Source organism: Neoarius graeffei, chromosome 2 (genome assembly GCF_027579695.1).
Source record: "Neoarius graeffei isolate fNeoGra1 chromosome 2, fNeoGra1.pri, whole genome shotgun sequence".
Classification (NCBI taxonomy): Eukaryota; Metazoa; Chordata; class Actinopteri; order Siluriformes; family Ariidae; genus Neoarius; species Neoarius graeffei.
This window is the reverse complement of record NC_083570.1, coordinates 11075824-11099834: the sequence shown is the minus strand read 5'-3', so window position 1 is coordinate 11099834 and position 24011 is coordinate 11075824. Positions and strand designations below refer to the sequence as shown.

At 41.1% G+C, this 24011-nt stretch overlaps 1 protein-coding gene across 2 annotated transcripts in view; it reads left to right on the top strand.

Moving 5' to 3' along the window:
* The first annotated feature begins 722 nt into the window (after positions 1–722).
* The window catches only part of LOC132880045 (tripartite motif-containing protein 16-like), a 542736-nt gene continuing 519447 nt past the window's right edge, over positions 723–24011 (top strand). Inside the window, exons 1-6 of one of the 2 annotated variants that reach the window (XM_060913764.1) lie at positions 723–1402; positions 15658–15753; positions 15914–16147; positions 16284–16455; positions 16654–16713; positions 16825–17448. In XM_060913764.1, coding sequence (XP_060769747.1) covers positions 803–1402; positions 15658–15753; positions 15914–16147; positions 16284–16455; positions 16654–16713; positions 16825–17363 — 1701 coding nt within the window. In that variant the 5' untranslated portion in view covers positions 723–802 and the 3' untranslated portion in view covers positions 17364–17448. Of the gene's footprint in view, positions 1403–15657; positions 15754–15913; positions 16148–16283; positions 16456–16653; positions 16714–16824; positions 17449–24011 lie in introns of those variants that run through there. The other variant, XM_060913765.1, reaches the window with a different exon arrangement.

The following is a 24011-nucleotide window of genomic DNA, read 5'->3' as shown; positions in this document are numbered from 1 at the left end:
GTTGCGTTGCCATACGAACCTGATATTTTACTGATCCGTTGCCCATGTGGACACGATATTTAAAAAAAAAAATCTCGTTGCCGTTGTCGTGTGGATGTAGCCAAAGTCTTGTGTTAACATGACTAGCAGATTTCTTTCTTCTCCTTTTCAGGAGATTCATTTCAGTCTGTTAACAATGTTAAAATGACCCGTGTCAGTGTGGGTTTCCTCCTGGTTCTCCAGTGTTCTCCTACTTCTCAAAGACACATCTAATGACTGACTGAGGTGACTCAGGATCTCTGATCTCAAACATATTCATCTACCAACTTCATTTCCATCTCAGCAATCTGTTCATGAGAAAATAGGACTTCTATTCGCAATAAACAATGCAAAATAAATAAAATACGGTTTTCCTTCCTGACAGCTGTGTCCTCCTCACTTTTAAAATGGCTCCAACATTCTTTAGGGATGAAGATCAGTTTAAAGATGTCACGAGGAAAAAACTGTTCAAGTGAAACAATTGTAATTTATCAACAAGGCTGAAAGTTGTGCTTGAGATGTCAGTAGGTGGATAAGTCCAGAAAATTAAGATCCATTCTGTGAGTATTTCATGAAATTAATCCTAATCAGTGCGGTTACAAGGGTTATATTTCTGCACTGAAGTGAGATGAAATGGTTAATAGCGTGTTCATGATCTCTCTGTGTTTGTGCTCCTCCTCCTCTTCCTCTGTTGCTCTTTCACACACAGAACCAGGAAGTTACTTGTGATTTCAGAGAAAAAAAAAACTGTTTTCTCTCTCTCTCTCTGTGCGATTTCAGGAAAATGGCTGAGGCCAGTATTTCAGTAGATCAGCTTTCTGTGGACCAGTTCAGGTGTCCAGTGTGTCTGGATCTCCTGAAGGATGCGGTGACTATCCTCTGTGGTCACAGTTTCTGTAAGGTGTGTATTAATGGCTGCTGGGATCAGGAGGATCAGAAGGGCGTCTACAGCTGTCCTCAGTGCAGAGACACTTTCACGACAAGGCCTGTTCTACGCAGAAACAACATGCTGGATGAAGTGGTGGAGAAACTGAAGAAGACTGAAGTCCAAGCCGCTTCTCCTGCTCACTGTTACGCTGGACCTGGAGATGTGGAGTGTGATTTCTGCACCGGGAGAAAACACAAAGCTGTCAAGTCCTGTCTGATGTGTTTGGCTTCATTTTGTGAAACTCATCTGAAACCTCACTATGAAGTTTCTTCATGGAAAAAACACACATTAATTGAAGCCTCAGCAAAACTCCAAGAGAAGATCTGCTCTGAACATGACAAGCTGATTGAGATCTACTGTCGTACTGATCAAACCTGCATCTGTTATTTGTGTACGATGGATCATCACAAAGGTCACGACACCGTCATAGCCGCAGCAGAAAGTGCTGAGAAACAGGTGAGAACTAGAAATCTTTCCAGAATTAAATCATCTTAATTATAGTTTCCCATCTAGAAACAGGTGCTTTAGTCAGTGATATGATTTGAACTTTAATTTCAATGTGTGTCTCAATCAGAAGGATTCTGTAAAAGCTGATTAAAATTGTCTGTGTTCTGGTGAACAGAGTGTTAAATTTATCTTCAGTGATGGTCGTAATCTGGTTAGGGGTGGGTTTCCTGATAACGTTGCCCTTTAGACCTAAAGAGAGAGTTGAGAGACTTTCTTAAGGAACAAATCTTGTCTCTGTACGTGGTTTTCCTGAACTCACTTGTAAGAAGGAGTCTAAAGATCAACAGGACGAAGAGCATCTTTGCAGTTCGCGTCCCCGATATAGGCATTAGTAGCTGCTAAAGGCAATCGTACTGTCGTTGCTTAAGGCATTAGTAGTTGCTAAGTCAATAAAGTCACATGACGCTCGTTTTTAACTCTAAATGAAATATAAAGTGTTTAAAATAAGATAATATATAGTATCATCTGGAAGCATTACATATATAATGTGGTAATTCATGAATGAAACTACTTTGTTTTTGGCCATTTTTTTTTATTCCAAGCGTGTTTTTAATGAAATGAACAAATGTTCACATGAAAGAATGAGCAAATAATAAGCTAAATAATGAGGTAAATGTGTTCCCCGTGCTTGTGCATTTTACTGTTTCTCCCCTGTCATGCAGTCAGGATTACAGTGGTGCTTGAAAGTTTGTGAACCCTTTAAAATTTTCCATATTTCTGCATAAATATGACTGAAAACATCAGCAGATTTTCACACAAGTCCTATAAGTAGATAAAGAGAACCCAGTTAAACAAATGAGACAAAAATATTATATTTGGTCATTTATTTATTGAGGAAAAGGATCCAATATTACATATCTGTGAGTGGCAAAAGTATGTGAACCTCTAGGATTAGCAGCTAATTTGAAGGTGAAATTAGAGTCAGGTGTTTTCAATCAGTGGGATGACAATCAGATGTGAGTGGGCACCCTGTTTTATTTAAAGAACAGGGATCTCTCAAAGTCTGATCTTCACAAGACATGTTTGTGGAAGTGTATCATGACACAAACAGAGGAGATTTCTGAGGACCTAAGAAAAAGCGTTGTTAATGCTCATCAGGCTGGAAAAGGTTACAAAACCATCTCTAAAGAGTTTGGACTCCACCAATCCACAGTCAGACAGATTGTGTACAAATGGAGGAAATTCAAGACCATTGTTACCCTCCCCAGGAGTGGTCGACCAACAAAGATCACTCCAAGAGCAAGGCGTGTAATAGTCGGTGAGGTCACAAAGGACCCCAGGGTAACTTCTAAGCAACTGAAGGCCTCTCTCACATTGGCTAACGTTAATGTTCATGAGTCCACCATCAGGAGAACACTGAACAATAATGGTGTGCATGGCAGGGTTGCAAGGAGAAAGCCTCTGCTCTCCAAAAAGAACATTGCTGCTCATCTGCAGTTTGCTGAAGATCATGTGGACAAGCCAGAAGGCTATTGGAAAAATGTTTTGTGGATGGATGAGACCAAAATAGAACTTTTTGGTTTAAATGAGAAGTGTTATGTTTGGAGAAAGGAAAACACTGCATTCCAACACAAGAACCTTATCCCATCTGTGAAACATGGTGGTGGTAGTATCATGGTTTGGGCCTGTTTTGCTGCATCTGGGCCAGGATGGCTTGCCATCATTGATGGAACAACGAATTCTGAATTATCCCAGCAAATTCTAAAGGAAAATGTCAGGACATCTGTCCATGAACTGAATCTCAAGAGAAGGTGGGTCATGCAGCAAGACAACGACCCTAAGCACACAAGTCGTTCTACCAAAGAATGGTTAAAGAAGAATAAAGTTAATGTTTTGGAATGGCAAAGTTAATGTTTTGGAATGGCAAAGTCAAAGTCTTGACCTTAATCCAATGGAAATGTTGTGGAAGGACCTGAAGCGAGCAGTTCATGTGAGGAAACCCACCAACATCCCAGAGTTGAAGCTGTTCTGTATGGAGGAATGGGCTAAAATTCCTCCAAGCCGGTGTGGAGGACTGATCAACAGTTACTGGAAATGTTTAGTTGCAGTTATTGCTGCACAAGGGGGTCACACCAGATACTGAAAACAAAGGTTCACATACTTTTGCCACTCACAGATATGTAATATTGGATAATTTTCCTCAATAAATAAATGATCAAGTATAATATTTTTGTCTCATTTGTTTAACTGGGTTCTCTTTATCTACTTTTAGGACTTGTGTGAAAATCTGCTGATGTTTTAGGTCATATTTATGCAAAAATATTGAAAATTATAAAGGGTTCACAAACTTTAAAGCACCACTGTATTTCAGCTGTTATCCACAGTGCAGAGTGGGCCATTTTCTCCCTTATAAATGCACAGAGAGAGAGAGAGAGAGAGGTTTTGATCTGTATGTAGTGGGTACCTAAGGAGCAGGGGCGGAGCTAAAGGGGGAACAGGCAGGGCCATTGTCCCTGGGTCTTGGCCCCACCCTTTGACATTCAGGCCCTCCCAATAAATGTGCCTTACGCGATTTCATTGGAAATTCCTTGAAACCTACAAGTTTTCACATGATTACAGACTAGTTGACCTATATATCTCTCATTTTTGCTACACATTCTTATCATGGTTAAAAAATTAAATAAAAAAACCCTGTGAAATCCCTAAACAAACTTAAAATATAATAAATTGTAATGTTTTCAAGCTAAACTAAGCTGTTCCTTTTGTATTTAATTGTTTTTCGTTTGAGGAATTTGCAAAAAAACTGCAATGCATGATGGGTAGGATCTAAAGGCTGCTTAACGTCCTCATCCGTCTGACGACATACAACAAGACTAGGAAGGTGCATGCCTGGTTGTGGTTGTTGGTTGTCTACTACAAATGAATTCAGCATGTTTAAAAGTAAAAGTGGGGCACAAAAGAGGAAGGAAAATAAAAATAAAGAGGAGGCAAACTCTAAACTTCCAAAGTTGGATTCATTTTTTGCTTTGCCTTCTCCTGTCCCTGAATTTGCTAGTAGTGAATATGCATTGCGCTGTGTTAGCACTAGCAGCAGTAGCGTGGTGGTGCTTAGCAGTAGCTCTGGCCAAAGTCATATAGAGAGCGTGCACGTGATGTCACGTGATATTTGTTTATCTGCCATCTTGGACGGCAAGGCCGTGCATAGAACTTAGACGAACCTGTTCTAATTATCAACTGTGTGGGAGTAGATCTTTCGAGAATGGTTATATCTTGTTCAGCATTTGGTTGTACCAATAGACAGGGCCAAAAGGAGGGCCTGTCATTTTATAGATTCCCCACAGACGAGGAGAGACACGCAAAATGGGTGTCCGCTGTGCGAAGAGAAAACTGGAACCCCAGTTCTACCAGCCGAATTTGTAGTGAACACTTCATATCAGGTAGGTGTAATCTTCTAATTCAATACTCCTAGTACATCTGTTAAGTTGATTTTCGGATTGAATGATAACTGCATACTTAGAAACTAGACATTCTCTAATGTTTAAAATGGCTATGCCTAGCCCTACTACCCTGGCCTAGTCTATGACAGTGTTTTATCTTTTTGGCTCATATATGCCTTTGAAAGGCCAATCTATAGTAGGGATGGCGAAAACTAAAAAAAATCTTGACTGACCACCGAGCCTCATTAGCCAGTTAAAGTCGATTAACCTATGAGTTTAAACAGGGATGCAAACGGCGGATGCCACCTTTTTCATGGCTGAATCGTGCAGATCCGATTTTTTTTTTAGGGGGGGCGTTGGAGTGTCTGAATAATTTCATCAAAGTAAATTCTGTATTAAAATTACTAAATGAGCAAATGCCATTACAGTCCATGAAACAGGAAGTATAAGTATGAGAAGAAAACAGTAAATCAGAAAGCTGCGCACATTTGCGCAGCTTCCGCGCAAACGTGCGCAGCTTTCTGATTTACTGTTTTTCAGACAAAAACATACATATTTACAATCCTGTCATTATCTGGAACTGAGTTTAGATTTCGAACATTCTTACGATAAAACGTCCTGCATAGTCTCTTTATGATAAACGTCTTAATGCCACTTACCCGTGAGGTTATCAAGTAGACATTCTTCTTCGGAACCTTCCAGAGGTATAGTTGGGATACCCATCCCGCAACAAAATATTTATAAGCTTCCAGGCTCTTGTAAGCTTTGAGGGCTTTGCCAGTGTAACACAATTCACGATTAACAAGAAAATTGTAAATGGCGTGGTAGGCCAGATCGGGCAAATCGCCGGCACCGCAGCTCCGAATTTCCCTGAACAAGGATTGTGGCAAGTTGTACGGATCTGCAATCCCCAACCTGGAACACTTTTCCACGTAACGCTGCCTCACGTCACCTTCAAGATGCTGAACAAACTTAGATAAGTTATCGCACGATGTAGATGGGGTATTTTCTGAATTTTGTTGGGGATTACTCCCTGGATCCATTACGCTCGCGCAAGGTAAACAATCCTGATACCGTCCAATATGGCGGAGTACACACGTGCGGGTCACGTGACTGCACATCCTCTATAGAGGAGGGTGGGGAACGTGGAGAGGGGTTAGCTGAGATGAGCAACCAGAATCAGGAGGGTAGGGAACGTGGAGAGTTAGCTGAAGTGAGCAGCATGATTCCCAGCATAGAATCATCAAACCCAGCTAATTTTCCAACAGACTGTGGTAATTTCCCTGAAAACATTGCAGATGCTAATGTGAAGAGGTATATCCTTCAAACTGGCCCATGCAAGCCAAATGGTCCCTTTCCCGTCACTGGCAATCACAGTTTTTCAACCCATTACTACACATCTGTCACTAAAGCTGGTATTAAACTTCCACGAACCTGGTTATGCTACTCGCCCAAGCTTGACTGTGCATATTGCGAGCCTTGCTGGCTTTTTGCCAATCGTCAAGCCCCCTCCTACAATAATGCCTGGGTAAATGGAGTTAGAGATTGGAAACATATCTCCTCCAAAATTGCAGTGCATGAATCTACCCAGATCCATCTCGGTGCATGTGTAGTCTATGAGCAGTGGAAACTCCATGGTACTATAGATGCTGATATGGAAAGGAATGTTTGTAATGCGGCTAACTTTTGGAGGCAAGCGTTAGAGTGCATTGTGAATGTCACACTGACCTTAGCGTCATGTAACATGGCATTTATGGGACACCGAGAGCCCATTGGGCAGGGGAACGCAGGAAACTTTTTGTCCATCGTTGAACTGTTGGCCCGCCATGACCCTGTCCTGAAAGAACTGATCAGCCAGCCCGAGGGATCAGTTAAATATCTGAGCCATGCTATTCAGGATGAGATCATTTATATATTATTACAGAGAGTCAAGAGCAACATTGTCCATGAAATAAATGCATCTCCATTTTATTCCATGATTATGGACACCACTCAAGACATAGCAAAACGCGATCATCTGAGCCAGGTTTTCAGGTATGTTTTAATTGATCGAGACAAAATGGGTGTTGCTACAGATATCAGGATAGGTGAGGTTTTTCTTGGATTCGAGATAACTGTGAATGCATCCGCTTCTGAACTGGAGGGCCAAATTATTAGCTGCATTGAAGGGAATGGCTTAGATCTCTCCAGATGCCGTGGACAGAGTTATGACGGCGCAGCGAACATGAGCGGAATTTATTCTGGTGTTCAAGTGAGAATAGCGGAGCGGGAGCCCCTTGCTTTGTACGTGCACTGTGCGGCTCATTGTCTGAATTTGGTACTGAATGATTCTGTCAACAGTATCCCACAGATTAGACAGTTTTATGATGTGGTTGAACATCTGTACAACTTTTTTGCCAACAGTGTTAAGAGATGGGCATTACTTGGTGACTTATTGAGCCCAGAGAGCAGGGACATAACCTTGAAATGCCTCTGCCCAACCCGCTGGTCCTCCCGCTACAATGCGCTTGTTGTGTTAAAGTACAGATATGGAGACGTCATTAAAGCTCTCGACAAGCTCTCACTTACAAGTGTAATGGAAATTTCTAATAAACACTTCAGAACGCTTAGCAGTCGTCTTTTCAGTTATTTATTATAGTAGATCATATAACAGATATATAAAATAGGAAAGGAAAGAGAAGAATAGAAGAAGACACCACTTCTGATGATGCCGAGAGTACGCGCACTCTGAGTTGTATTTTTTTGGCTGTATCTATTATACTTCTAAAGGCATTCGCTCACTGCTTGTGTCTTCACGTGATTGACTCAAGATTTTCTATGAAGTTTTGCTAATGAGTGCACCTGGCATGCTTTGGTATGTGCAGGCAGATGCGTAGTTATGGAGAACTCAGGCACCCTGCTTATCACCAAGGCCACAGAAAGGCGATTACAGCATGTGGAAAAACATCTTTCTCAGTTCACTAAGTCACTTGAGCTCAACATACAGAAACACAGAGAATAATAATGTTCGTCCATTAAGTCACTTGAGCTCAACATACAGAAACACAGAGAATAATAATGTTCATCCACTAAATTTCCCTCACACAAGCGAGAAAACGAATGAACGAGATGAGGCAGATGCACTTAAAAAGGCCGTTACTAAATTTCAGTACATGTTTTTAATCAGCCTTCAGACAAAGATTTGAGTGCACTAATGCCATCTCAAAGTTACTGCAGGAGAAGACCATTGATCTCCTCAAAGTGTCTGCATTATTGCAGAATGCTGTACGAACTCTACAGGAGTACAGGGAGCAGTTTGATGAGGCAAAGGCTTCCAGTCTGGCATTGGCTGTGAAATGGGGCAGTCAAACGCAATTTGTAGCCACCAGGTTGAAAAAAGTGAAGCGCCACCTTGATCACCTTAGCGAAGACAGTTGGCTTTCCGATGCAGAACATTATTTTCGGGTGAATGTGTTCTATGCATGCCTTGATGTAATCATTCAGCAGCTGTCACAAAGGTTTGTCAGTTTAAATCGGACTGCTCGTTTGTTTGAGGCTATTCATCCAAATACGCTCCAGCATGCCAAGGACGAGGAGCTATACGAAGTGGCCCGTCAACTGTGTGATCACTATAGTCGGGATATTGACTCCAGCTTTCCTGGTCAACTAGTGTCATTTAGGGCTTGTTTCAAGGAGCAGATAGCGAGACACACATCTGTGCTTAGCCTGGCCAGGTTGCTGGTAGTAGATCATCCAGCAGTAACTTCTACATTTAGTGAGGTGTGCACGGCCTTCTTGCTTTTTCTCACTCTCCCCGTCTCAGTTGCGACAGCAGAGCGCTCTTTCTCCAAATTAAAATTGATAAAAAATTATCTCAGGAGCGCAATGGGTCAAGAGAGACTCTGTGGATTGGCCATTTTATCAATTGAGCATGAGCGAGCAAGAGCGCTTAACATCCCTCAAATAGTCGATGACTTTGCGGAGCGCAAGGCACGTCGAACGCCTTTTTAATGACGAACGCAGGTTTCCATGTCGGCTTTGTAGTTGAAGACGTGTTTACACAATGAGAGTGTATCATTCATGATTGCTGGATTTTTGTTGTTGTTGTTTAGTGTTTATTTGGAACATAATAAAAATGAATGGAAAATACAGGCTATGTAGGCCTATAAAAAAAAATAATAATAAAAAAAAAAACTTTGAGCAAATTCTGTTCTAATATAGCCTGATTATATGCCGCAGGCCTTCTGTTTGTTTGCAATTTCGCCATGGCTAGGTCCAAAGACTACGTTCTTAAAAACTGCTTTTTGTTAGATATAGCTTGAGTAGGCCTATATGCCGCAAGCCTTCTAATTTGTTTGTTTGCAATTTCGCCGTGGGGGGGCCTGATTGGTGTTTTGCCCCGGGGCCTTGTGTGCAGTTGTTCCGCCACTGCTAAGGAGGTCAATTCAACCTCCTTATACTACACACAGATCAAAACCTCTTTCTCTCTCTCTCACACACACAAAACATGAGAGGTGCAGAAATGTCTCATTTATAACACTAAATTAGTTAACCACTCGCCTAATGGAGCTAAATTTGATTAAAATATAGCGATATAAATGTGACATTCTGATATCCACACGTAATTCCAGAACATACTGAAACATATTCATAGTGTTTTGTGTATATTTATTTCATAATTAGCAGAGCTGGACGGTGGTGTAGTGGTTAGCACTGTCGCCTCACAGCAACAAGGTCCTGGGTTTGAGCCCAGCGGCTGACAAAGGCCTTTCTGTGTGGAGTTTGCATGTTCTCCCCGTGTCTGTGTGGGTTTCCTCTGGGTGTTCCGGTTTCCCCCACAGTCCAAAGACATGCAGGTTAGGATATTTGGTGGCTCTAAATTGACCGTAGGTGAGTGTGAATGGTTGTGTGTCAGCCCTGCGATGATCTGGCGACTTGTCCAGGGTGAACCCCACCTCTCACCCGTAGTCAGCTGGGATAGGCTCCAGCTCACCCGTGACCCTGTAGAACAGGATAAGAGGCTACAGATGATGGATGGATGGATGGATGAAGGTGGACAAAGTACCCAACTTCATTACTTAAAGCATATACACAGAGCCATGGCCTCACTTTCATTTATAAATGCCTTGAGACCTCAAGAATGGCACAGGAATAGTTTTAAGCGTTAACAATAAATCTAATATCACAATTTTTTGATTAAAGTGATTTATATAGGTAGTGGTCTGAGTGAATGACATTGACGTCCGTAACATCACAGCAGGAAGTCTATCGGTCTCATCGCCATTTCCGCTATATTAAAACACAGAGCTGACTGCAACTCCGATCCTCCATTTTGAGCTAATTTATCGCCATGCCATGTAGATGTGTTGCTGCACCTGCCAGTAACATGACAGAAGGTGGATTTACGTTGCATTCATGGCCCAAGAATGTTCAAACTGCAAAAATTTGGACACGTTTTGCGAGAAGTTGCCAATAAGCCCGTATTGAAACAGGCTTAATCAATTGATTGATTGAGGAACTTTATTAAGGAACTCAATTAAAGAAAAAGAAAACAAGAAAAAGAAAGTATTTTATTTTTAATTGAGTTCAGTTGCACCAGTCCTCCTGGAGCATGAGCCGAGGGTTGTTGTTAAAATCCTGGATGGAATGGGGCGGGACATATCACTTGGGTAGTGACCTCCCCGCGGTTGTTGCTAAAACAGGTGACATCCTGTTCCATCCCGGGTTTTAGTAATTGCCTAAGCCAAGCAGTAATGGCGGAGTACTCCATATGGAGAGAATGAGTGGAGCAGCTGTCTGATTTCTAAACTGGATATTGCTGCCATCTCGCCCTTACATGGAAGAAGTGAATGAATGGCGAACTGAACGAACAACTGAAAGTCAGATTGTTTCGAAACAATCAGCCACAAGATCGGCCTTCAAGAAGCGAGAACACAGATGGATAAGCTCCGACTCTCATTTGGATAAAAAAAACAACAAAAACAACACGTTGTTTACCTGCATTTAGATTAATACATGTAACTTGTATTGTGTGTTTAAGTTACCGGTATAAGATTATTTAATTTGCTTCAGAATGTGATTGTCTCAGTTCATCTGATTATTTAATTAACCTTTTACATTTTATCCGTGAAAATGCATGCATGTACATGTATGTTGCATAAGTTATAACACCTATCCTGTTTTAATGAGAGTCAACCCACAATCAATGAAGACAAATCAGTCTTAGTTGAGCAAGTCAGTAACGGTATTTCTTACTTTCATCGTGAATGTTTATTTATATGACTTTGGTCTATAGCTGTAAAAGGCCTCGGCCTTAAAACCGGTTACCGCTGTGATGTCACGCACTCAGGGCTGGCTGGCTCAGCGGGGCAGCTCCAATGCCAACTTTGTGGTTGATTTTAAATCTCAAAAATATATATTTTTAAAAATTCCTGTTAATTTATGCAGCATACAAGAGTCAAGGATGGAGATACTATCCACTCGGAAATTTATTTAAAAATAAAGGTTCTGCGTATCTGTTTTAAGCCAAAGTACAGATCTCACTGGTCAAATGTTACTCTGATACAAGTGAAAGTTGGACAGTCAACTTTTTACTTCAGTTAAAGTACTGCAGTATTTGCTTTGAAAAATACTTAAGTATTAAAAGTACACTTTCTGTCAATGCATTGTTGTATTATAGCCACAACGCTTACAAAACCTAATGCCTCTGAAACACCTGACTGGATTCACTGACTAACTTGTAGAACCTGTAGAATAAACGCCTGGTAGAATGTTACAAAATGAAACACAACTGAACTGAAAAAGACCCATTGTCATTTTCATTTTTTTTTTAAATTGTAACCCTCCTCCCCACCGCCACAAAGCAGCATGGTAGTGTTCTGACCCAGCTCTGGCAGTGTGTGCACACATGTATGTGTCACTGATCGAACAGAGATTGCGAACTGTTTTAATAAACATTTTATTTCAGCTGGAACTATTTTTCATGATGTTTCTGGTCAGAACAATTCTAATGTTTTCCATTCAGGGCATGAAACTAGAAATAGGTTCAATTTTAGTCCAATCTTAAGATATGAAGTTTTGGTGGCTTTAAAAAAGCTTGATACAAAGAAGTCCGCTGGGCCGGATGAAATTGAGCCCATATTTTTGAAACATGCAGCTGAAATCATTGCAGAGCCATTGACCTATATTTTAAATTTGTCACTGGAACAGAACATTGTGCCTGAAGTATGGAAATCAGCTCTGGTTTTGCCCCTTTTAAAAGGCGGCGATCCGTCTAACTTAGACAATTATCGTCCAATTTCTAAGCTATCTGTGATAGCTAAGATTCTGGAAACTATTGTGAGTGAACAGTTAAAAGAGTTTTTAGTTAATAACAATATTTTGTCTGTCATTCAGTCTGGTTTTCATAAAAATCATTGTACTGTTACTGCTACCATGAAAGTATTAAATGATATAATCAGTGCTCTAGATAGTAGAAGATCATGTGCTGCATTATTCATTGATTTAACTAAAGCTTTTGATACTGTTAATCATAATATTTTATTGTCACGATTGATTAACATTGGTCTCTCTGAAGCAGTGTTAGGCTGGATTAGAAACTACCTAGATAACAGATGTCAATGTGTTCAAGTAAATGGGTACCTCTCCGAGAAGCTTACTGTTAAATCTGGTGTCCCACAGGGCTCCGTACTGGGGCCCTTGTTGTTCACAATATATATTAACAATCTCAGTAAAGATCTTATGAATGTAAATATGCATCTGTATGCAGATGATACTATAATTTACTGTTCTGCTGCATCACCAGCTGAGACCATCTTAAAGCTGCAAGAAGCATTCACTGTGGTACAGTGAAACCTAAATTCCTTGAAATTAATTCTTAACGATAAGAAAACAAAGTTCATGTTCTTTTCTAGAACCCATAAGCTGGGATCCTCCCTGCCTCAACTATGCACTTTGTAGGGTAAATCAATTGAACTAGTCTCCTCGTATAGATATTTGGGTTTTATGTTGGAGGAAGATCTATCCTTTAAATTGCATGTTGAGAATTTACTTTGTAGACTGAAATTAAAGCTGGGTTTTTTCTTTAGAAACAAATCTTGCTTTACTCAACAAGCAAGGAAAAGATTGGTTGAATCTACTTTTCTGCCAGTCTTGGATTATGGGGACGTATTTTAGAGATATACCTCTAAAGCTCTGCTACAGTCCTTAGACTCTGTGTATCATTCTGCATTAATATTTATCACTCAAGCAAGTTACTCCACTCATCACTGTGCCTTGTATGAAATGGTTGGTTGGTCCTCACTCTTTATGAGAAGACAAACATTGGTTAATTTTTGTGTACAAAGCAATAATTGGCCAACTTCCTTCTTATGGTATATATCTGTTCTTTTAACACCTAGCACATATCAGTACAATTTACAGTCAAGTAGATATATTTTGTATGATGTTGTGCAGGCAAAATCTGAGTTTGGTAAGACTGCCTTTGCTTGGAGTGCTCCAACAGCATGGAATGAGCTACAGAGACAACTAAAACTTGAGGTTTTTATTTCACTTGTTGATTTCAAAGCTTGTCTTAACCGAGTGTATCAGTCAGTCTGTTCTTGTTTTAAAATTTTCCGTTTTCTTTTTTTGTATTGTTCTGTGAGTGTGTGTGATGATTGTTATTCTGTTCTTAATCCTGTTTTGTGTGCTGCCTTCTTGGCCGGGGCTCACTTGTAAAAGAGATTTTAATCTCAATGTGATTTTTATCCCTGGTAAAATAAAGGTTTAATAATGTGTGCGTTAATCAGGAAGACAGCGGAATAGCTGTAAATGCAGCTTGCTCAGAAAATAAAAAGGACAATCCAACCTGATTAAAACCCAGATCCGCACCTCGAGCTTAATAACGGCCCAACAGCAACTCTGCTTTAAGCAAGACAAAAAAAAAAAGGTGCAAGACCATCATCTGACATCAAACAAAAAATTCCAGCAATTTGTTGTGATTGACTAGTACAGTACTGTCCATCTCACAGGTCTCACATGCGCACGTGTGTAAGTGTATGTATTCATGCATATATGAATCTGCCTGTGGAATCATGTCAGTGAAGCTCCACCTGACATGCTAGCTAACTCTTTTCAAACTCAAAATCATATTGGGTAGTTAACGTTACTAGAAAAGAAAGATTTCTACATTTTGTTTATTTGGCAAGATTGTGCTAAAACATTTCTGAAAGGACTTCAGATAAGTGAACGTTATTCATGATAGCGGAACTCCGTTTTTACATGCTAACTAACAGTGTCCAAGTTAACTAGCTATGTGTAAATGTTAGCCGTAGACAAGGCGATGGCAACTTGACAGACAAATCCAGAGAAAGTCATTTGACTAATCAGACTGCATAATGATTGCAATGTTATTGCTAGCTCTAAAGCACAGACAACTTCACTGCAAGCTTTCTCTTGGAATAAAACGTTTATATCCCTCAGTATGCTTCCGCAGGTTGGATGGGGAGTTTTTGTAGGCTGTGATGTGCTCCGTTTTAGGCAAACAAAGCAAACATTTAAAATGAAACGACTCTTTATTCCTTTCAGAAAACTGAATCATGGGTTCTAGCGATAGAACCGTGGGTGTGTGCATTCCCCAGAAGAACCGCCTCCTTCCATTCTGCCATCAACTGATCGTGTTAAATAATGCTGCGGAGAAATCATTGATCTTGATTTTATCCAGTCGATGGACGTGACGTGACCCTAGTGATTACTGATAGACTGTCTCAGTGTCACCTGCGAAAAAACCAATCACGTTTTAGAAAAGAAAAAAACATCCATTTTCAAAGCTGCTTCATATTAATGAGTAATGAGGACCTTGATAGAAATGTAGTGGAGTAAAAGGAACAATATTTGTCTTTCAAATGTAGTGAAGTTAAAGTCATAAGTTTCCCAAAAAAATACTCAAGTAAAGTACAGATACTGAAAAAGTGTACTTAAGTACAGAACTCAAGTAAATGTACTTCGTTACTGTCCACCTCTGATAATTAACTCGATGTATTTGCAATGTACAAGAAAACTAATTGAACACCACCAGCAGATTCAACCCCAGTTTCCCCCGCTGACTGTGAGAGGCCCTCAGAGCCGCATGCGCATTCTGTGGATTCGGCAGCGAGCAGGTCGCTCTTTGTTTTGAACGAGTGCTCCGGGTCTCTCGTAAATTCCGAGCAAACTAAAGGACGACTTGTGCTACGATGTTGTTCGGGAAAACCACGTTAGCTTGATGATGGATCTTAAGAGGTCATTTAAAACTCTCTTGGCCTTAAGAGGCTTTCGGGAAACCCAGCCCAGACCAGTTAGTGAACATTTCTCTCTCTCACACACAGAGTACATAACCTTCAGAGCGAAACATGAATGTACTTTGAACTGACATTAATATGGAACCACTTCGCTCGTCTCATCTCATCTCATCTCATTATCTCTAGCCGCTTTATCCTGTTCTACAGGGTCGCAGGCAAGCTGGAGCCTATCCCAGCTGACTACGGGTGAAAGGCGGGGTACACCCTGGACAAGTCACCAGGTCATCACAGGGCTGACACATAGACACAGACAACCATTCACTCTCACATTCACACCTACGCTCAATTTAGAGTCACCAGTTAACCTAACCTGCATGTCTTTGGACAGTGGGGGAAACCGGAGCACCCGGAGGAAACCCACGCGGACACGGGGAGAACATCCAAACTCCACACAGAAAGACCCTCGCCGGCCACGGGGCTCGAACCCGGACCTTCTTGCTGTGAGGCAACAGCGCTAACCACTACACCACCGTGCCGCCCACTTCGCTCGTACTGTATAAGAAGCTGAATGTATTTTATTTGTCCTCAGAGTGAGTTAAAGGAGGAGCAGATGAAATCCCAGCAGAGAATCCAGGAGAAGCAGAAGAAGGTGCAGGAGCTGAAACAGGCTGTGAACACTATAAAGGTGAGCAGTGAGCAGAGACAGAGCTGCTCCTAGAAACACACACAACATGGACAACGAGTCATTTACAGTCCCAGTAAGAGAGGGAATGATGGATGAGCTTTAAATCTTGTGTGTGTGTGTGTGTGTGTGTGTGTGTGTGTGTGTGTGTGTGTCCTAACAGCTCAGTGCACAGACAGCAGTGGAGGACAGTGAGAGGATCTTTACTGAGCTGATCAGCTCCATGGAGAAAAAGCGCTGGGAGGTGACGGAGCTGATCAGAGATCAGGAGAAGGCTGAACTGAGTCGAGCTGAACGACTCCTGGAGCAACTGGAGCAGGAGATTGCTGATCTTCAGAGGAGAGTCACTGAGCTGGAGCAGCTTTCACACACACACGATCACATCCATTTCCTCCAGGTGAATAACACTCACTGTCTGATCTACAGAGCCAGCTGTTCCTCACACACTCTCTAAAACACCTCTCATTAAGGGAACAATAAATGTCCCTGTCTGACATCACAAGTGGGTTTTACATTTCATTTGCTTTCTGTAGGTTTTAGCTTCTGGACGTCGGTCTCCTCAGTGGAACAGACCAAATTTTCACACATCCAGCGTCACTGTCCATCAACATCTCTCATTTGATGGAATGAGGTATTCTCTCTCAGATCTGAAAAAGAGAGTCGAGGAATTCTGTGAGGAGGAATTCAACAAAATCCCTCCACATGGTAAGAGGAGCTGTTCCTGCTGGAGAAACACAGTGATGTGTTATTCCTTAGCGATGCTCCTGCTTTCTTTTCTGCAGACACTTTATTCACCCGACACTTTGAACTAAAACACTGATTTAAAATGAATAAACTGACTGGATCACTTTAAACTCGTTCCATCTTTTACGCAAACTCATGTTTCCATTTTTCTCTCCACAGCTGCAGCAGTTCAGATCATTTCAGAACCAGAACCACAGAGCAGAGAAGAGTTTCTGAAATGTACATCTAACACACACACACACACACACACACACATTTCACATAAATATATTGTGTGAATTAAACCCAACATGTTCACATTGTTCAGTTTGTTTTTCTCTTTTATTTTAGATTTCTGTTATCTGACTCTGGATCCCAACACGGTAAATCGTCACCTCATTCTGTCTGAGAAGAACAGAGCGGTGAGAGACAGTGAGAGAGAGCAGCGTTACTCTGATCATCCAGAGAGATTTGATTACTGCAGGCAGGTGTTTTGCAAGGAGAGTGTGTGTGGACGCTGTTACTGGGAGGTGGAGTGGAGCGGTGCTGGTGTTGTGTCCATATCAGTCTCATATAAAGACATCAGAAGGAAAGGATGGGGTTATGAGTGTCGGTTTGGATGCAACAATCAGTCCTGGAGTCTGCGGTGTTCTTCTTCTTCTTCTTCTTCTCTCTCTTTCTTTCACAACAGCATTGAGACTGATCTCAGAGTTCAATCCCCCTCCAGAATAGGAGTGTATGTGGATCACAGTGCAGGAACTCTGTCCTTCTACAGCGTCTCTGACACGATGAAGCTCCTCCACAGAGTCCACACCACATTCACTCAGCCTCTATACACTGGGTTTGGGCTCTACTTGGATTCTACTGTGAGATTGTGTGATCCAAAATAAAAAAATAAAGCGCGTAGTCTCATCTCATTATCTGTAGCCGCTTTATCCTGTTCTACAGGGTCGCAGGCAAGCTGGAGCCTATCCCAGCTGACTATGGGTGAAAGGCAGGGTACACCCTGGACAAGTCGCCAGGTCATCACAGGGCTGACACATAGACACAGACAACCATTCACACCTACAGTCAATTTAGAGTCACCAGTTAACCTAACCTGCATGTCTTTGGACTGTGGGGGAAACCGGAGCACCCGGAGGAAACCCACACGGACACGGGGAGAACATGCAAATTCCACACAGAAAAGCCCTCGCCAGCCACGGGGATCGAACCCGGACCTTCTTGCTGTGAGACGACAGCGCTAACCACTACACCACTGTGCCGCCAAAGAGTGTAGTGTTTTTTTGTAAAATTCCTGCAGGTTGTCACGTTGTTGCTCAGTCGTCTGTTTCACTAGAACACAGTCCAACAGTCCAGCTACACAAAAAACACTCATTTTAATATTAAAATGAAAACAGATTAATAATTTAAAATAATTAAAAAGGAAATGTTAAAAATTAACTGTCAGACAAGAAACTCGTCAAATTTAAAAAGAAAATGATCTCATGACCTTCGCATTATCAAGTTCTGTTTGCTTCATATTAAGCAGCGTCTCATTAAATAACTAATAAACAGTAATAAAGCCAGAACAGAACAACATTTTAAACCTGTTCAGGTCACACTATATAAAAATAAAATATCACTTTTGGAATGAATGATTTTTCTGCTTGGGTGGCACGGTGGTGTAGTGGTTAGCGCTGTTGCCTCACAGCAAGAAGGTCCAGGTTCGAGCCCTGTGGCCGGCGATGGTCTTTCTGTGCGGAGTTTGCATGTTCTCCTTGTGTCCGCGTGGGTTTCCTCCGGGTGCTCCGGTTTCCCCCACAGTCCAAAGACATGCAGGTTAGGTTAACTGGTGACTCTAAAATTGACCGTGAATGGTTGTCTGTGTCTATGTGTCAGCCCTGTGATGACCTGGCGACTTGTCCAGGGTGTACCCCGCCTTTTGCCCGTAGTCAGCTGGGATTGGCTCCAGCTTGCCTGCGACCCTGTAGAACAGGATAAAGCGGCTAGAGATAATGAGATGAAATGAGATGAGATTTTTCTGCTTGTGTTCTAAGATGTAAAATCCACATTCACTTTTTCAAATCTGAAGTTGTTTCTGAACCCTGAAATTTGATTGTAAAACATTGAACAATATTTAAACTCTATTAGAACATACAGTACATGATTGGTTCAGGCTGCCGATGTCGTGTTCATCCCATATTCAGCCTGGATGATGATTGGCCCGCAGATAGAACCTTATAAATCCAGGTTTATCTGTGAGTTTGGGATTTTTATTCAAATATTACAATCAAAGCTTTGCAGAATAAAAGATAAGAGCACAGGAGAATAAAGTTTCCCCCAGTGATGAAGTTTCTGTGCTGAACTCATTTTCAGACAGAAGCTTTTAATACTGAGGTCAGGATGTCAACAAGCTGCTGTATTGATACGCAACGGGGTTTTTTCTCCACTTTGGATGGATATTTTTAATTATTTAATCTGTGGGAAATAATGACAGTGTCTGAAATATGTGTTTGTGAAAATCACTGTAAACCTACAACTGACTTTTTCGTCCAAAAAATCTCTTTTAATGTTGTCATATATTGTGTGTGTGAATAATGATAAATCTGTCTCTGTGAACTGGACCTGTCTGTGCTCTGACTCCTGATTTAGATTCTGAACATGATTGTTGGAAAAACTTCTTTTTAAAAAATCCTTTTCATTTCCAATCAAAGTAAAAAAAAAAAAATGTGACAGTTCTCTGTTCTGATTGGTCAGAAGGTGTTGTTTAATTTTCTAGAACAGCAGCTCTGACAGTAGTGCAGGTTTATATTAATGGGCTTGCTCTAATATGTTCTTGTTTCTATAGTAACAGCTCACTGAAGTGAAATTATTTTAGACCCGTGTGTTCACAAATAAAAATGAAAGAACCGTCGATGAACACTAATATTTAACCTGGACATTTCTCCTCCAGACCACCAGAGGGCGCCTTTACACACATTTTGAATCACTTCTTCACTTCCTCCACATTCTTCTGGTTTTTTCTGATAAAATGCATATGGTATACTTCACCAGTCCTCCCAGGATTTCGCGGGCCTTTTCTGTGATTGTTGCGGGCTAAAATGTCTGATGTTGCGGGTGGTTTTCCAAAAAATTGCGATGAAAGTTGCGGTGTTTTTTAGGTTTTTGTTGCGATTACATTGCGCGAGGAAGTGAAAGTTGCGAGAAATTGTTGCGATTTTCTCTTTTTGTGATTAAAATTGAGTGATATGTTAAATATTAAGTTATTACTGAAAAACTATTGATTAAAAAAACAAAGACACTGAGAAATGGTCCTATAAACAACTTTACCAATATAAAAGATTACCAAGACTACAAAAATGCAGAAAAATAGGCTTTACTTATCCAAATGCACCTGTTGGTTCAAAAGTTAAAGTGCATAGAACCTCACAGCACAACATGAAGTTACCTTAAAATATAATATAAATGCCTCAGCTTTCATGTAAGAAAAAAAAAACTATTAATACTAGTACTGTGTGCAGGCAGTCTCTCCTGAAGACTAAATTAAACAATAATTATAAACTAATAAAATAAATGGCTCAGGCTTCATAGAAGAAAAAAACACATTTGAACAGAATCTCACAGTATGATGCTGAAGCTGCCTAAACAATGGAAAATAAAATACCATTTTGGCAAAAATGTTGGCATCCATTAATTTCTTGTATTAAGTAAAAAAAATAATGTAAAGTGCACACAGTCCTTCACTGTAAACATAACACACTTTCAGTAACAGAATTTAAGCCTATATAAACACTGACTTGCACATGCAGTGTTGCCAGATACTGCTGACGTTTTCCAGCCCAAAATATGTTCAAAAACCACCCAATCTGGCAACACTGCGCACATGCTGCTTCTCTTGAACGTATACACGGAAGTAAGGCGGAAGGTAGTTTGTCGACGTCACCTCAAGACGATGCCAACGATTGGTCAAATTTGCGGGAAAGTTGCGGTGATTAGATATAATTGCAACACCGCCCTGAATTCGCAGGGATTGGTTGAATTTGCGTTGAAGTTGCAAATCGCAACATCGCGAAATCCTGGAGGGTCTGATTAACACGGCTACAATTTCTATTGTGGGGTGGTTTTGGACATAGACATATAAACATAGACGCCGCATTGAGCTGGTGGCCCCATTGCTGGGATACGTCAGAGTGTCCGCCATATTGGATGTGGCAAATCTTCCCCGTAAACCAATGCAAGTAAATGGACTGAACGTCATAAAGCCCCTTTCTACAATAATATTTAACTCCATGCCTTTTATTCACCCATTAAGACACACACGTATATATTTGGGAAACAAACAGGCATCAAAACAACATATATAACTTTCAATGTGATGGTTATAAATAGTGTGCGAAATACCCTGTACACTGCAAACTAGCGACAGATACGCGATAGATAGCTCAGGTAAGCTAATCAGTCAGCATACCATAGCAAGCTACCAAAACCTGAGGCCAAAATAACCAACCTACAAGACTGAATATGATAAATGATGGAAATAGTGGAAAAACTGGAAATAGTGAATGAAAAAAAATTTACTGTTTTATTTATCGAGTCCCCACACAGACCTGCTCTTGTTGAATAAAGTGAGCTGAATGACCGCCAAACTGAGTTCGGCCAGGTTCTAACGTCATACCAAAACAAAATACATCACTGATTCCTTCACATTCAGAAAGGTTAAAAACATTCATCATACGTTCAAAAACGTTCATCATAGTGTGGCACTGTATTATCTAATTCTCACTGCTTATAACTCTATACCTACCTGGTGGAGATGAGCTGGGAAACTGAAAACTGAAGGAACAGTATTGAAAAGTATTTTTCCAGTCTCACCTGTGAAAGGTAATCCCATGTGATCTCGTTTGGACGGTAAACCTGTTGGTACAGTTAAATGCAGCACATGAATGAGGCCTCTTTATTCTCGGCTACTGTCTAGACGCTATACCAGAGAAGGTTGAAGAATCTCCACTTTGCCACATCCAATATGGCGGCGAGGATGACATATGATTCTACGCAGAATGCGGTGTCTATGTTTATATGTCTATGGTTTTGGAGGTGCTTGCTTGGGATGGCTGAGACGAGTGGAGGAAGTGCCGTAAAGGCGGTTGGTGACAACTGGACTGGGAATGGTCAGAAGTTTGCAAAGGGAAGTGATGTTTCAGGAAGTGAGTGTGAGGAAATGCAAGAAAGCGGGAGTTATGAACCATGGATGATAACTCAGGGTAAAAAGCGAAAAAAAGAAAACAAATAACAGTAATGAGGAGGAAAGGTGTATGCCTAATGTAGCGGAAAGGAGTAGAGTGGAGTATAAAGTGTTTGTAAGATTGATTAATGAGGGATCTACATTTGACGAGTGGAGTCCAATAAAGCTAACCAAAGCACTGCATAGGGAGTTTGGTGAGGTAAGAAGTGCCAAAAAATTAAGAAATGGTTGTCTACTGATTACATGTAAGGATGAAGAGCAGCAAAGAAATGCAATCAAAGTTAATAAAATAAATGGTAACAAAGTCAAGTGTTCGGTGGTGTTTGACAATCCTGTAAGGGGTGTAATCTCAGGGATCCCGTTAAGGGAATCAGTGGATGATGTCAAAGAAAATATAACTAATGCCAAGGTAAAGGAAGCAAAGCGGCTGAAAACAAGACGAGGTGGAATTATAACTGATAGCCGTTCAATTGTGCTAACATTTGAAGAAAAACTTCCTGAGAGGGTATTCACAGGATACATGAGTTATGAAGTAAAGATGTATATCCCACCACCACTAAGATGCTTTAAGTGCCAAAAGTTTGGACATATAGCTGCAGTATGTAAGGGGAAACAAAGGTGTATTAAGTGCAGTGGAGAGCATGAATATGGGCAGTGCGACAAGGACGCAAAGTTAAAATGTAGTAATTGTGGGGGGGAACACAGCTCTGCCTACAGAGGATGTGAAGTGAGCAAGAGAATGCAAGAGGTACAGCAGCTCAAAGTAACTCAAGGGTTATCATATGCAGAAGCAACAAAAACTGTTAAAAGGGTAGTAGCAGGTCCAGCCCCAGTTGTGAAAGAGGGGAGGCCATGTGTAAAGTGTGACAAAATTAAAGCGGAGACACTGATTGTGTCTAAAAGTAATTTTATATTGTTCGTGGCTGAGGTTATCAATTGTTCAGCACAGACTACAAGCCGAACAGAGAAAATTAAAATTATAGTCAAATCTGCTGAGAAATTCTTGGATGTAAAAGAACTGCTGTGGGAATCAGTCAGGGATACTTTAAATGAAGAGGTACATCAACAATCTCAAGTATGGGTTGGCTCAGGGTAATGGTTTTGTTTATATTGCAATGGAATGCGAGGAGCTTAATAGCGAACTGGCAGGAATTTAAAAAATGTATAGATAATTTAAGTGTAAAACCTAATGTTATGTGCATACAGGAAACTTGGTTGGTCCCCAAACTGGATTTTATTATTAAAGGATATACTTTAATAAGGAGAGATAGAGAATCTGGAAAAGGTGGAGGAGTCATAACATTCATCCAAAAAGGTATTCAATATAGGGAAATTCATCTCATCTCATTATCTCTAGCCGCTTTATCCTTCTACAGGGTCGCAGGCAAGCTGGAGCCTATCCCAGCTGACTACGGGCGAAAGGCGGGGTACACCCTGGACAAGTCGCCACAGGGCTGACACATAGACACAGGCAACCATTCACATTCACACCTACAGTCAATTTAGAGTCACCAGTTAACCTAACCTGCATGTCTTTGGACTGTGGGGGAAACCGGAGCACCCACAGGAAACCCACGCGGACACGGGGAGAACATGCAAACTCCGCACAGAAAGGCCCTCGCCGGCCACGGGGCTCGAACCCGGACCTTCTTGCTGTGAGGCGACAGCGCTAACCACTACACCACCGTGCCACCTATAGGGAAATTACAAGAGGGAAAGATCTAGAATACACTATAATAGAGGTCTGGTCAAATTAAGGCGATATAGAAATAAATTACTATAACCCATGTAGGCAAATAGAATTAAGTCAATTGGCAGAAATTTGGAAAGATACAAAGGGGGGAGTGGTATGGTGTGGTGACTTTAATGCACATAGTACATTGTGGGGGGATAAGAATGATGTTAATGGGGATGTGATTTGAGAATTTATGGATGAAGAAGAATTAGTTTGTTTGAATGATGGGTCAGCTGTGGTTGGTAGAAGAGAGCAACTGGACTTGCTTGAAGATTCTTGAAGATGTTTCGCCTCTCATCTGAAAGGCATCCTCAGTTCTGTCTGACTAATAGGGAGTATCAAGTATTTATCCTCTCATGGATCATCATAGAATCCGAACCAGAATGCTGATGGCTGCATTGTAGGTGGCTGATAAAAGATGTCCCAGACACCCACCTCTGTTCAGTGATGGTCGTTCTAGGTTGACAAAAATGAACGATCCTCTCTGGCTAACATTGCACCTACAATGCAGCCATCAGCATTGTGATTCGGATTCTATGATGATCCATGAGAGGATAAATACTTGATACTCCCTATTAG